The following is a 14,758-nucleotide window of genomic DNA, read 5'->3' on the forward strand; positions in this document are numbered from 1 at the left end:
TCGGTCACAGATCAGCCGGGGCGGCGATTGGGCCTCCGCGGCGATGAAGAAATAAAGAAGATAAGCATTTGATTTCTTTATATATGGCGTGATCACATTTGATTTTCCTTAATTGTTCACCAAAAAGTGGACAAAAATACAATAAATTATGCTTAAATTAATTGAAATGATTCGACCATATTGTACCTGAAATGATCACTTTTTTTTTTCCTCCAGTCCATGTGCAGTTTGTTAAAAATCATTCTTCATGCGTGGCTTTCCTCTCCCAGTTGAGCGTTTGCGGAGGACGAGGCCGGGTTTCATCCTCGGGTTTGTCATTTGTCCTCGGCGGTTACTTTTTCTCTCTCGGTGCGCAAATGTTAGACGTGAGCTTTACACAAAACATAAAGACGATTAAATAAATAGATCTCTGTTCCCCCCCCCCCCCCCCCCCCCCCCCCCCAAATAACCCCTTCTTCAAATGAACGAAGTGAAATGCTTTTCTTTTCCCCGCTTTTTTGAGACGGATTGAAATGGGATTTTCTTTGAAACGTAGCCGAGCGGACGTTGGCGTGAGTTGAATAAAAAGGGAGCAGCAGGTTACGACAGAGGAGGTCGAGGCTTCCTCAAAGGAGAAAGGGATTGGTGCTGGCTCCCGTCGTCCCCGCGCCTCCCACCGCGCCGCCCGCGCCCATCACTCCGCCCGCTCTGCCGGGCCCACCCAAAATCAGCTGCGGGGGCGCGACCCCCCCGGGGCCCAGCATCCCCGCGGCGGGAGGCGCCATCGGGGAGAGCCCGCTGTAGCCCATGCCCACGGGGCCGGCCGGCATCATGCCCAGGCCCATGCCCGGGGCCCCCATGCTCACGGGGCCCAGGCCCATCCCGGGGGGCGGCATGCCCATCAAAGGGTTGGGGGGCACGGGGCTGGTGCGAAGGCCGCTCAGGCCCAGCGACGAGGGCTGCGGCGAGATGGAGGTCATGGCCGGAGCCACGCCGAAAGGGTTGGAGGAGGCCGGGGTCGGGGAGACGCCGCGGCTGGAGATGGTGCTGCCCGGGGTCACGGCCATGCCCGGTGCCGGGGAAGAACCTGAGGGCAAAGGTGGGCGCAACGTTACAACACAACAAACGCAGATGCGCCGTGACGCCGGTTGAACCCGGAAGCTCTGCACGCGGGGAGCGCGGACACGATCCACTCGTCTATCGGTAATTAACGGACCGGATGTGACGCCGGCTGACTCCGTTCCATATATGGATGAGGGGAGGGGTAAGGATAGATTTACGTGTACCGTATTTTCTGTACCATAAGGCACACAAATAAGCCTTTAATTTTCTTCCCAAAAACAAATAAATACAATCGACAGTTTTGTGTGTGCATCAAGTTCCAGAATCTGTAAGTTTTACTGTGCGCCTTTGCCACAGTAAACACAGGGACGAAAAGGAAGGAAAACGCACAGCACGTACGCTAGCAACGACAAAATAATTATATCATGTGCGCGGCAGGAACACTTCTGTTCTATTTTTTTTGGAGAATGCAGCGGCAATACAGTGCGCCCTATGTATGATTTAAGTATGAAAATACTCTAATTTAGACAGCGGCTAATTATACTGTACACCATACAGTGCTGAATGCAGAATACAGAATATAATCATAAAAAAATTACACCAGCGTAATTTGTATACAAGTGTTGTTAATGCTCAGAGTACGTGAAGGTAAAAACGTAAAAAAATGTGCAAATATAAGCCAATTATTTTAGGTTGATGCTTGAACGGCCACGGAAATTGGTTGGGCCCTATCCCTAATTTTTCGCCAAGTTGACACACCTCCCTCAAAATTTTGGAGCGATTTTGTGATTCCCGACCGTAACTCTACTTGTACAGATAGTACAGCGCCAAGTAAGTACCGCCGCGGTTTCCCAGCGGTGTAGCTCACCCGCGTTCTGGAGGAAAGGATTGTGCGCCGCCGCCGCCGAGATGGAAGGAGGCGGCGCCTGTTTGGGCTTGGGTTTGGACGACACCAGCGAGTCCAGATCGACCAGAGCCGCGTTGGGACCGAGGAAGGACTCGGGAGTCTTACGAACGGGTAGGGACGAGCCCAGGGAGGAGAGGTCAAAGGGTACGGGAGAGCCGGTGCTGTTGCAGCCCGTCGCCGAAGACCCTCGCCGCTCGGGGTCACCTGAGAAAGGAAGAGTGCAAAATTGGCCGCTGGACAAAAAAAAAAAAAAAAAAAAAGAATCTAACGTGCGCTTGAAGGGGATGAAATGTTGGACGAAGACAACTGTACCGTGTGCGCTAGTTTGTGCATGTGACTCACGGGTGGGAATGTACCTGTGCCGTTAGTGTGTTTGGCGGAGTCACTCCAGATGTCGGAGGTGATTGGGTCAGAGGCAGGGACGGACACGTCCTTCGCCCAGGGGTCTACTGGCCCCCCTGAGGAGGAAGTGCTGGGTGGCACTGAGGGGCCCCAGGGGTCGACACTGGGGGGTGTCACGGCTACAGGGGGGGAGGGAGGGGAGGAGGGGGGTGTGCAGGAGGGGAACGGGAGGGTTAACACGAGGCCTCACCAGGTACAAATCAGGGCTGGGTAATTCATCCGTTTTTTAACCCACTCAGGCTCAAATTAAGTATTTTTTTCCTGTCTGAATGAATGACTCATACAATATTAATGTGGAATACTTACAGGATTTTCATTTCATTGTAATTGTTTCAAATTGGAAAGGCCTGTCTGGAGAGGGTTAAATCAGATTCTGCAGTTCACTTAAAACACTGGGTGAAAATTCATCCAATTCTAGGTTGAAAAGGGAATATTTTTGACGGAATATTTGGTTCCATTTAATAAAACAAAATTAGATTGTTTAGTAGAAGACTACCTCTTAAATTTGCTTGTTGTGTACAAATCAACCCAGAAAAATGGGCCAAATTGAGCCCAATGTTTGGGTTAGTCCTTTGTTGACTCATTATTTTTAACCCAACTGTTTTTAGAGTATTCATTGGAACAGTATACTGCCTGACAGGGGATAATGCCAGAATGAATGACGCACTGCTTGGTATCTCAAGAAAGATGAGCCCTATTTAATTGCCTCAACAAAAATCATTTTTGAGATGTGAGGATTCTGCTCAACAGGAAGTCGAAACTTTTGCATTGATAAAAATGACATTTACGCAAAAGGGAGAAAAAGAAATTGATTTATCTATTTATTGTCACTAAAAAAACAAATCTCTGTAAAAGTCGATGCCTAAATGATTTGCTGTCAGTAAAAAAAAGTGTGGAATTGCCAACTTTGTCAATTCCGTTTTTTGTAGGCAAAGGGGGAAAAGCGGATATTTGGTTAAAAAAAAAAGTGGCGATTTTAATCTGTGGATAAATGGCCCAGCCCTGGAACAAATCGGGTAACAAGCGGGATGCTGGTTTCCGAAACAGAGGCTCTCATCTGACAACCTGGTGCTCAGCCATTTTGTTGCTTCTCATTTTTGAGGAGGTTGCGAACTTGAGAGCGCTCTGCTTGAGAAACAGCCAGTCAATCCTCAATCAAAACAAAAGGATTTCCATCCCGCTTTAGACACAAGAGGAGAATGAATTTCGCAAGCATGCTTTCCTCCACACCAAGCGGAAAGCATGCGAGTCCATGACGAGAAATGGCAACGCGGTAGCAACGTGGGTGCTGTGTCGTTTTTGTTGCCTACCTGAGCTTCCCCAGGGGTCGACGTTGTTGACTCGATTGGACGTCTCCCCCCAGGGGTCCGGAGGAGGGGCTATGGTCGGCGGCGGCGGCCCTCCGCCCCAGGGGTCGGAGCCGGTTGGGGAAGTGGGAGAGGCTACCCCCCACGGGTCTGTGGCGGTCGCGCCCCACGGGCCGGAGGTGGTGATGGGGAGGGTTGGTGGAGGGGAAGGGCCGGCTGAGCCCACGGTGGGGGCGGGAGTGGCAGCGGGAGGCGCCCCCCAGGGGTCCACGGCACCCAACTCCATTAGAGCGCTCTGTCCAGCACAGAACATTACAAGGTTGAATGTAATCTGAATAGACCAATTATTGTCCGCACGATATTTGGCATTTGTATGAAAATGGGTCTTAAAAAATGAAAATAAAAATGTCACATTCTGATAGTGAATCCATTTAAAACTGTTGAATTAGGGAGCAACTCATTTAAATTTTCAGTTACCTTTAGAGATTCTGCTGACTTTGGGAATTTTGTACCTTTTCCTTTTTTTAATAAATATATATGACATCAAACTGAAAAGGAAGAAAATTTGAAACATCCTGAACTTTATTTACTGTAGAAAAGACATTGTTAAGTATTTTTTGTATTTATGTAAAGTTTCAAGGAAAATTCCAGAAGACATGCTGACTTAAGGGGCTGAAGTCTCCCTAAATGTTTTTTTTTCCTCTAAATTTCAAAACATACATGCATGTCATCCTATTTTTTTATGAACTAAAAACATTATGCAAATATGTTGTTCAATGAACAAAAATACTTTTTGTTTACAAGTCAAGACACTTCTAATATTAGAATTTTAAATTATTAATTTAATAATATTAATATATATATATATATATATATATATATATATATATATATATATATATATATACACACACACACATATACACACACACACACACATATATACACAAACACACACACACACATATATACATATACATACATATATATATATATATATATATATATATATATATATATATATTTTTTTTTTTTTTTGTTTGTTTTTTTTAAACCAGTCAACTACATTTGCCAGCTATTGTAAAAAAAATAAATAAAATAAAAGTGGCTGCGGCAAAATCACGAGACGCTTTCAAAACAAGAACCCCTTGTGACACACACCTCTTCTGGCTTGGTTTTCTCCCTCTTGCTCTCCTCGATGGCCATCTGCAGTCTTAAGTCATCGCCTCTGCGCAGTCGTTCCTCCTGAAAATCACACACAAACACAGTGATAAGTAACATTAGACGCACAACCTGATGCAAGGAATAAGAATTTTTAGCGATGGAAGACTTGTACATAAAAGGCCCTAATGCTGCATAGAACTTGTACAGTAAAAATACGTCTGGATGCAAATTAATTCAGACATCAGAGGTTCTTGTTTTCGCCTTAAGACAGACAAGCACATGCTGACCCAAGTGTTACATGAACAGCATTTTGCATGGTAATTATTAACAGACATTAGAACTTTAAAAAAAGAAAAAAAAAGCCGGCATGTGCCGTATCGAGGTCATTGAGCCACATTTTACCCAAGGACTTAGACAAGAAAATACTTTTCTGTTAGTTTTGCGGTCCCAGATAGAAATTCAAGAAAATAACAGTTGTCAGTAGGAAAGATTCAAATCAAGTCCAAAGTTCAATGCATGGGGAAGGAAGGAGGAATCAATGTTTGTAAAGAACACCAGTCAGGGTTAAAACATGATATTAGACAAGATGTTCAGCATGCAAAATCCACAACAGGAATAGATTAGAAATAATCACATATGAGATAAAGATACATGTTACAATTGGTCCTTTTGAATCAAAATCCAACCCATGTTCCCCTTTGGTGCGGTTTGTTTGGTCAGGTGTTAACGCAGTACAGACATGAACTTTGGTCAAGTATCAAATGAAGCGTTTCGAGCAAACGGCAGCAACCGGCAAATGAATGATTGGTGTGTTGAAGGCATAACGGTGATGTCATTGGATGTGGTTAACGTTCACAAAACATGTCTTCTGTTCATACAGGGTGTCCTCAGTTTACGACAAAGTTCTAGTCCTGCCACAGCGACCTAACGCAAATTTGGACTCGAGCTGTAACACACAAATGGGGCCTACAGGAACCCCAGGAGATATTTGGTGGCGCTTAAAAGCTTTCTGCAAGTATTGTATCAGTTAATCTAATTCAATGCTTTTTAATGCTGTGACCAGAACACCGTCTTTTCAAATTAAGAGCAAATGAATTGTAACATGAAACGCCTTCTTGCTAAATTATGTTAGTGACTTATATGAATGCACGTTGTCAATATTGACACACCTTTTTGGCAGACAAATCAGAAGTGAAACAGATGATGCTACATAAAATCTCAGAGGTAATGGATAAAAATCGCCTAGAGATAGCACTACAAATGCAACTCCAAAGTTTAATAAAGACTTGGATGGCACAGTACTCTATTTTTTTCTCATTCCATAAATATAAAGCAAATGAAAAACAGCAGAAATACACTAGTGGTAACTGTGCATGCCTTCTTGTAACAAGTGACCCCAAATTCTTACTACGCAAACGACATAATTAAACAGCCTCCAAAACATCGTTCGCATTTCGACAAGCGTAGTGGACGACAGGCGGCAATTGATCAACAGCGCATTTCCGTTGGCAGAATTCAAACAGGATGTTCTCAGAGGGAAGTGGCCACTGAGCTTAGTGTCAGGGTGTCAACACCAGGTTGGGCAGATACATAATAATACCTATTTGAACGATACTCAAATTTACACATGTGTATTATTAGTATTACTTTTGTCCACTTGGGTTTGCCACCTTCACACTACACTGTGCCTTTTTTCCGATTTGCTGTGACAAAATGGACACAAATGGCCTGGTCACAGGATTACATGGTGGAAAATTCATCATATTAAGACTTATTAACAATGTTATCTGGCTTCAACACACCGAATCTCCATCCTGTTAATATTTACTTGCTGTCAATTGGTTTAATGTCGTGCATTTCGGCTTGCATGATCTTTTTTTGTGCCAAAACAAACCGGACCGAGGGGGAACAGTCAATAGTAACGTGGACTGCAGGAGGAAAACCACCATTAAACAGTTAGGCTGTCGTTTGAAAATGACGCGTAACAAATGTGAGCAGTTTATCATCTTGATTGGACAATGCTGTGAACTTGAGTTGACAGAAAGACAAAATAGTGGACGGCCGGCGGGCCGGCTGCGCCTGCCGACTGCCCCTAACCTCTTGATGTATCTCTTTGCTGAGTGTGATTGCATAGCGGATCTCCGCGTCCTCCAGAGGGTCCTTGCTAGTCTGGGGGAGGTCAGGGGTTACATGGTGAGAGCAAAGCTAGCTGCAGGTGTCTCTAAACATCACTCAATTTTCAGCTGTATACACAGCGATTGCTGGCAAGGAGTCAAACTGAAGATAAAATCAGTTTCTCGTCTCCGCTAGGCTGTTTTTTTGTTACCTGCTCGGCTTCTTCTTTACTCATGGCCAAAGCCAGCTGGAGCTGCAGGTCCTCCTCTCCGGAGCTCTGCGGCCACGCCTGCTCAGGGTCCGCGCCGCCAGAGTGGGAGCCCAGCGACAGGCTGCCCCCCAGGTTGGGTGCCGACGGCGCCGAGGAAGCTGGAACGCGACGTCAATACGAGAATGAAGAAGAGGGGAAAAAAAAAAAGAGACTGATAACCTGGACGCACCTAAAAACCTTAAATTTTCTCAAAAGCTGAGTGCCCCTTATAATCCGAAACGCCTTATACAGTGAATTTTCATTTTAGGGGGGCGAAAAAAATAACAACTTAATCGTTATGTAAATTCTTATCGGTGTATTTCAGTTATGATTGCCATGTATTTTTTTTATATTTACCTGTGTATTACAGTTATAAATGTATTTTTTTACAATTTAAAGTTTTATAACACCGTGTTTGAAATTTCAATGCTATATATTGAAGCAAATTATATGGAGACAAGGCGCAAAAACTTTTTGGAAAGGAGAAAATATAATTTTATCAAATACATCCAGAAAGTGTTTTTAAATGAACAAAATAATGTGTTTTATTGTTTTTAATTTGAATTTGATCAAAAACATTTGACTATTTAACTGAACAATAATTATATTTTTTTAAATATCTTGATTCGTCATGACATTGATCTAAATCGTCTTTTAATGTGATCAAGAGGTGCCCCCCCCCCCCCATTCTTCAGATCGTACTTTCCATAAATCATCTTTATTTCTCAAAGGTTTGACTGACTTGTTTGATTGTTTTGTTGACATTCCCTTTAGCGAAGCGCATTCTAGTGGATGCATAGCACAACGCCAGCCACTACCGTAGCTTCTTTTCTATGCGCCTTATAATGCGGTGCGCCCTATACATGAAAACGCTTTTAAAATGGGCCATTCATTGTAATGCGCTTTATAGTGCGGAAAACAGTCTCACCACTGGAGGTCTGGGCCATCTTCTCTTTGGTTTTGAGGGCGTGGATCCTCTCCTCTCTTAGTCGCTCTTCATCTTTTAGCAGGATCACCAGCTGTTTGGCTTTCTCGCGCACATTGACACCCTGGAAAATACATCCCGAAAACATGAAATGTGCCACAGTATTCAAATTGTTCATAAAATGTCTTGCACTGCTCTTTTTGCTACATTGTAAAGTCAGTATAGACATTTGTCAAAATGTAATTGCTACTTTATCGCAAGCGTTGTGAAGTTTGCACAAGAGCTTCCAACACTGCGAAAATTTCTTACGCCTACCTGGTCTTTCCCGTCTCTGTCGATGTATTGGAAATCCTTGAGGGTCTGGACTGCGTATATGTTCTCTCGGCACTGCTGGGCAACCCGCTCGGAGCCCGTCTTGATCAGATATTCCATAAGAGTCATGGCCTGATAGATGTGGACACGATACATTAAAAATGTGTAAGAAAAAGAAAGAACATTTCTATCGTTCCGAAAATATTAGCGCAACTTTATATTTTGGGAATATGGATTAAATGCAGAATCAAGAGCTCTGATTACAGCCAAAATAAAGGATTGAACATAAATGACCACAGCCATTTTTGACATCCTTTTAATGTGATGAAAGCCAAGTCACTCAATTTTAAATCAAGAATTTTTTTTTCAACACTGGTCCCCAACTTTGACTTTCTTTATGTTGTAGTTGACTAAAATTAGAGGTGCAGCAATTAATCGATTAATTGGTAAAAAAAAAAAAAAAATCATATATTTTTGATAAGTTAATGTATTGAAGTCTTGGCTTTGGCTTGACTTCCCTTTTAATTGTGTTTTTTTCTTCCTTTAATTGTCCAAATGCTTGAAATTTCTAATTCAACAGCAAATGTTATCTAGCTTTGTGGTCTTCAATGAAAGCAGACTATTATCTTTGCGTCGAACCAAAATAAAACATTTGCTTTCACTTCGTAAAACAATGATGTTAGTCTATTTTCAGACACGTTATGGAACAAACCAGAATTATAATACATGTCAATTTGAAATAATGGCATGTTTTTTTTTGTTTTAAATAAAGGCATGGAAACAAGTTTATTTATTTATATTTATTAAATCGGATCGTGTGATTAATCAACAATGTGTTTCAGATGGGATTTTTTTTTTTTTTTTTTGGTCCAACCTTTCTGTTTTTTTCCACCAATAAAGGCGTACACGTTTTCAGTCAGCGGGTATCGTCTTGTGATTTTTTTTTTTATCCAAGTCTTTTCAGGACAGTGTTTTGCAACTGTTGCTCACACAGTACACTGAGCCCTAAATCTCCAAGAACGGGCATCTGTTTCAGACAGTTACTTCCGGCCACATACAGAAGACGCTCAACCAGTTCTTTTTATTCCCGAGGGGAGCCGTCAATTTGAGGCGTGCCGTTTCACCAAAATGGAGCTAATATTTGTTGCGGGTATAGAAGCGCAGAAAGAAAAAAAAAATATTTTGTTGTCGTCAATATTCAAAAATCGAAATAAGTAATACGCACCTTATACACGTGCCTCCAGTTCTTGCCGTGGTCATTGAGGCGTTTCCACACCATGCTCATAATTTCAGAGAAAGCCACAACATTGTAGGTCAGATCGGCTATTTCTGACATGAGCGAGCTGCTTGGTCCCCACGGGTCATTGGACGTTGCTTCTCGAACCTAAAAAAGGGCCAGATTTCAATGACTGCTCAGTTTTTTTGGCGCGTCGAAGCTCTCCGGTCGTGTTGTCGATGCAAATGATCAAGCGGTTGGAGGAGGCAAATTCACAAAGGCTTAACGTGATTATGCTAGGTCATGAATTGTTTAATGAGAGGATGGAGAAAACGATTGCTCCGAACAAATATTAGATTACCAACAGACATTGTGAAATTGGTGTTGTGGGGAGACGTGACAAACAGTCGGAAATCGTGCACACAAAATGGGATGTGGGTGTTTATACTTTAAAAAAAAAAAAAGTGGAAATAGTTTATATACAAGGCATGGGATACAACCTTGATTTCAGCTTCTGAATAGTTGTGGACGATGTTCTTCACTTGTCGCCGTAGCGATGAGGTCGACATGGCAACTGTCGAGCCGTCGAGCTGCGTTGGAATCTGAAAAGCGGTAGGAAAAAAAAAATCTTCATCCAGATTAAATTTGACAACACAGAATATAAAGTTAATATCCGATATGGAAAATATTTTGATATTTTGAGTTGATCCAGTTTCACATGTACACAGCTTTCACTTTTTCATCCACAGGTTGACACAGTACAGTAATATGATCATATTGTAGTTGTGGAATATAAATTAAGAAGAAAAATCCACTTCTTTTTATCCATATCAGGGGGCGGGTGTTTTGCCAATAGATGTCAAGTGAAAACGACATCAAGGTACTCAGAACTTAGGTAACGACGAATCGAGACTCAGCTTGCCAATTGTCACGTGACAACACTCAGAAAATAGATGAGCCATGATTGGTGGTTTCCTAAGAAACTGTGAGGTCATATTCAGGTGGCAAAAAAAAAAAAAAGTATTTTTCTGCTTGATTCGTATTCCACAAACACATCATGAATCAGAATGTCACGTTGAAATTAGCGTGATTGAACATATGATACAGGACTTTTTGGGGTTAACTTTTATAGTATTTTAAAATCAGCATTGATATACTGTGACGTGCGTCGTATTTTACTTCTTTATTTTTACACAGCTCATTACTCTGCCATACTTGGATGAAATTTTAACCTTAGAGCATGCACACTTTGCACTGTCGTCCACTTGCTGGTTATGCATTTTGCAAAGTATTGTTTCAAGTCAGTGCCAGCTCTAAACTGGCAAAATGTCTTACTGTCAGACTTTGTAACAGGAGCGTGTTTGGTGAAATGTGCAGATGGCGATTGCTTACATACATTATTTGACGATTTGATGTCGAAATGAAATGCAATAAAACATGTAGAAGAATTGCTAGTGTCAGGCACACCTTTTACACGAGAATAAAGCAGAATCGGGGCTTCTTCTCTTGATACGCTTTCTGGCCTTTGGGTCTGGCGCGCCACTCATTCACGGCGAGCTGCGTCTTCCTTCTCCCCGTGGCAACATCGGATGGCAAAAATCACACATGCCGGGAGATGAAGACTGCAGAGTGAAATAAGACAAACAAAACAAATAAATGACATGGTCACTTGGTGGACGGCGCTCACCCACGCACACATTAGCTGAACAGCAGATTCCAAAGTGTCTGTGATAAAATGAGTACAAAGCGGAGATTCAGTGAGGAAGAAGAAAAAAAAAAATGTATCACATGACTGGAAATGAACAAACAACTCATGGGCAGGGAGAATAGATTTTATTTGCTTGGGTTACCAGATAGACTTAGTACTGATCTCAAATTCACCCTAAGAAAGGAGCACTTATAAAGTGAACAACTTTAAAAAAAATGCCAATGGCAGATTAAAAAAAAAACTAAACTAAAAAGTCAAAGCTAACTGATCTAGTCTAAACGTTTTGCACTAACAGCTAGCAAGCAAGTCATCCTGTTCAAGGCTCCAGCGGCACTTCTCGGATGTTATTGTTATAAATGACAATATCTAGACGGAAGAGTGTCAGCAAAGTGCAGCAGCGTGACCTCTAAAACGCTGATACAACTATGCATGTTTATTCAAAATACTTCATCAACATTTACATGTCCCTCAATAATCGCTTACTGTGTGTTTGGACAAACCTAAATAGACCCCCAAAAAAATCTATGTATTATTTGTGTAATCTAAGGCCTACCTACAGGTCAAAAAGTTGCATTACTAACCAGGTGTCAGCCATTGTGTCACTTAGCCACCGGCTGAGTCTCAAAGTTCACACAAGCCAATGGATAAGGGCGTAGACATGACTTTTGAAGCCTGGCCTTCCTTCTTCCACTGAGGACGATTGCGGTTAACGTACAGTATCATCAGTTACTTGTGCTTGCTTTTTTTTTTTTTTTTTAATAGTAGAGAATTTTAAGAAACCATTGTGTTCTTGCACTTTTAAAACCGGAAGAAGAAAAAAAAAACATACCGCATAAGTTGTGCTCATACAGGTGCAAAAGTGGAAGTGTCTTCTTTTGCGAAATGAAGGGCACAGACAAGACCAATGCGAACTGTTTGAACATGTGTGCTTTATTATACCATAAATACATTTTTATAATGTATGACTAACCATGATGCCAAAAGCTGAGATGTGTTATAGTCGTTTACAGCCTAGGCGTGTAGCTAGTGCAGGGTTGTTGCTGTTTCTTACCTAATATGTTCTGTGTGGGAACCCCCCCCCCCCCCCCCCCCCCCCCTATATATTACATCAGCGGTTCTCAACCTTGTTCTAATGCTGAACCTCTTGTGAAATAGTCTTTCAGCCAAGTAACATCTAACCAGCACAAGGCTTTTTAGTTTTGTGGCTTGGCTCTAAATACATTGAGTTTTACAATAATACTTCATATAATGGACTGTGATTAGAAAGAAAAGTGTGGAATGTCTGCTGCAGAAATTAATACTTTACTTTTGTTGTTCCTTTTCTGTGGCCATAAGAATTGTCCTTAATAATTAATGCAAATTGTATGTGGCACTTGAAATTGTCAAGAAGATAGAGAAGTCATCGACTTATAAAGTTTTATACTCGTTTTGACGCATTTTCAGACTAGATTTTCTGTTTCTTACTCGAGCTGGGCAATGAAATAAATTAAAAAAAAGAAAGAAAAAGCTAAACCGTGTAATCAAAGCGGGAGAATGATGTGATGGTGGATTACAAGATAAAATAACATTATATTGCGATTAAAATGTGAAATTTGAGTAAATTCTGCACAAGCTATGAATTGCTTTTTTGCATTGGCTATGGCTGTCACATTTATATAAAAACATTGAGTATAATTATGTCAAAATATTTCGAAAGAGTTTGTTTTTTACTAAACGAAACCAAGTTAATGGTTGTCAGATGTGTTACTTAGATTAAACTCGAGGGGAAAATATCACGAGTCTAAACAATACAACACAAGATCGTCACTTTTACTGACACAAAAAACAACTGCTAAAGCCTTGATTTCTTCGGAACTCAAACTCTTGGCCTTGAAAAGTTTTTTTTGACGACAAAGTATTCTTTATTTAAGACTGTGGGTTCATTGATGTATGAGTTTGGTTCTTTATTTGATCCTTGGAGTGGCTTGAAGTAACTGAATGCAACAATGTATTTAACGTATTGACATTGTTTAAACTTAAGTGAACGATTCATAAACAGCACGTAGCTGTACTTAGGCTATGACGCACGATCGCGAAGGTCATCGTTGAGCACAAAGACTTTCTTGTTATCGCGCAAGTACAATGCAAATTTCTGATTAGCAAGCATAAAACAGATATTAAGAAACAGCCTCCACCCAGCCTGACACGCCTACCAACTTAGCACTTGACGTGCTAACTTAGCTAAAACCCGACAAGACCGGACGGCTGCTCCTTTCAAGCACCCAACAACAGAACATACTTAAAACATTTATATGGATTAATTGAAATAGTTGAACGAGCGGTTTATGAACTAAAAATAACCAGACTTGATCTCATGTGCTCGTGCTAGCTAAAGCTATCCTGTGCGTTTGTACCTGAACTAAAGAGCACTTTGCCCCCGAGGTTTGACTTGACTGGGCAAAGTAAAACAAGCTACATGCTAGCTTAGCTATCGAGCTAAAACAAACAAACAAACAAAAAGAACCGATTAATCCACAAGTTTGCGGTTCAGCCCGGATGTCAACGATCAACCACAGTGGGCGTCAAAATAAGTGTTGTGTTACCTACCGGTGAGTGGTGGAAGGTATCACTTGCAGCTTGCGGCTAGGAGAGATTAGCTAGCAAGCTAGCCGATGCTAGTTGGCCATCGGGACTGCGAAAGGGCTCGAGCATGTCCGGCATGAGAAGCGCGACCGAGTGTGACGCGGTCACACGAAAACGCAAAACGTGGGCCGCATTGGTGACGAGCGGCCGCGAGAACAGATCCAAATTGGAGCGTGTGGACTGACCCTGAGGTAGCCTGCACGTAGCGGCGAGGGGGGGAGATGGCCGAGTTTCCGCTTCCGCTAGCGACTACGAGTCGACCGCCAGACCGCACCCCCGCCACCTTTGTTTTCCTCGCGCGCGCGCGCGCACTGCCGAGTAGGCGAATGCTGTGCATTGTCACTTTGCGTTGTTATAACAACGTCAATAAATTACACAAACGACATACAGACATCATTTATTTGATTGAAAAACAACTTACATCTATGGTGCCCAATTGTCTGTCTGTCTGTCTGTCTGTCTGTCTGTCTGTCTGTCTATCTATCTATCTATCTATCTATCTATCTATCTATCTATCTATCTATCTATCTATCTATCTATCTATCTATCTATCTATCTATCTATCTATCTATCTATCTATCTATCTATCTATCTATCCGTCCGTCCGTCCCTCTGTCTGTTTGTCTATATCACAGGCTGTTAGATCTATCTATCTATCTATCTATCTATCTATCTATCTATCTATCTATCTATCTATCTATCCATCCGTCCGTCCGTCCGTCCGTCCGTCCGTCCGTCCGTCCGTCCGTCCGTCCGTCCGTCCGTCCGTCCGTCCGTCCGTCCGTCCGT

General features: G+C 42.2%; 1 protein-coding gene across 3 annotated transcripts; it reads right to left on the bottom strand.

The window, feature by feature from the left end:
• Nucleotides 1-464: 464 nt before the first annotated feature.
• epn1a (epsin 1a) lies at nucleotides 465-14,215 on the bottom strand. Of its 3 annotated transcripts, XM_088410084.1 has the most exons (13): nucleotides 13,934-14,214; nucleotides 11,107-11,261; nucleotides 10,140-10,241; nucleotides 9,649-9,807; nucleotides 8,427-8,555; nucleotides 8,115-8,235; nucleotides 7,148-7,305; nucleotides 6,919-6,990; nucleotides 4,819-4,902; nucleotides 3,661-3,952; nucleotides 2,305-2,469; nucleotides 1,910-2,152; nucleotides 465-1,066 (listed from the first exon to the last, which is right to left on the bottom strand). In XM_088410084.1, exons 3-13 carry the CDS (start codon nucleotides 10,206-10,208, stop codon nucleotides 606-608), a joined length of 1,953 nt encoding a protein of 650 aa, XP_088266210.1. In that variant the 5' UTR covers nucleotides 10,209-10,241; nucleotides 11,107-11,261; nucleotides 13,934-14,214; the 3' UTR covers nucleotides 465-605. The 3 variants fall into 3 exon arrangements, with proteins under 3 accessions (XP_088266210.1, XP_088266212.1, XP_088266211.1); XM_088410086.1 differs by lacking the exon at nucleotides 2,305-2,469 and having other exon boundaries at nucleotides 13,934-14,215; XM_088410085.1 differs by lacking the exon at nucleotides 6,919-6,990.
• Between the last annotated feature and the right edge of the window lie 543 nt (nucleotides 14,216-14,758).

Source organism: Hippichthys cyanospilos, chromosome 3 (assembly GCF_059441005.1).
Source record: "Hippichthys cyanospilos isolate Australia breed blue-spotted pipefish chromosome 3, RoL_Hcya_1.0, whole genome shotgun sequence".
In the NCBI taxonomy this organism is placed as follows: Eukaryota; Metazoa; Chordata; class Actinopteri; order Syngnathiformes; family Syngnathidae; genus Hippichthys; species Hippichthys cyanospilos.

Bases quoted from the DNA above. Each gene is read 5' to 3' on its own strand.
- epn1a (XM_088410084.1), bottom strand. From the start codon at position 10,208: ATGTCGACCTCATCGCTACGGCGACAAGTGAAGAACATCGTCCACAAC. The intron at 3,953-4,818 runs GTGTGTGTCACA...TGTGCTGGACAG, and splicing joins AGAAAACCAAGCCAGAAGAG to AGCGCTCTAATGGAGTTGGG. The intron at 2,153-2,304 runs GTACATTCCCAC...TTCCTTTCTCAG, and splicing joins CAAACACACTAACGGCACAG to GTGACCCCGAGCGGCGAGGG.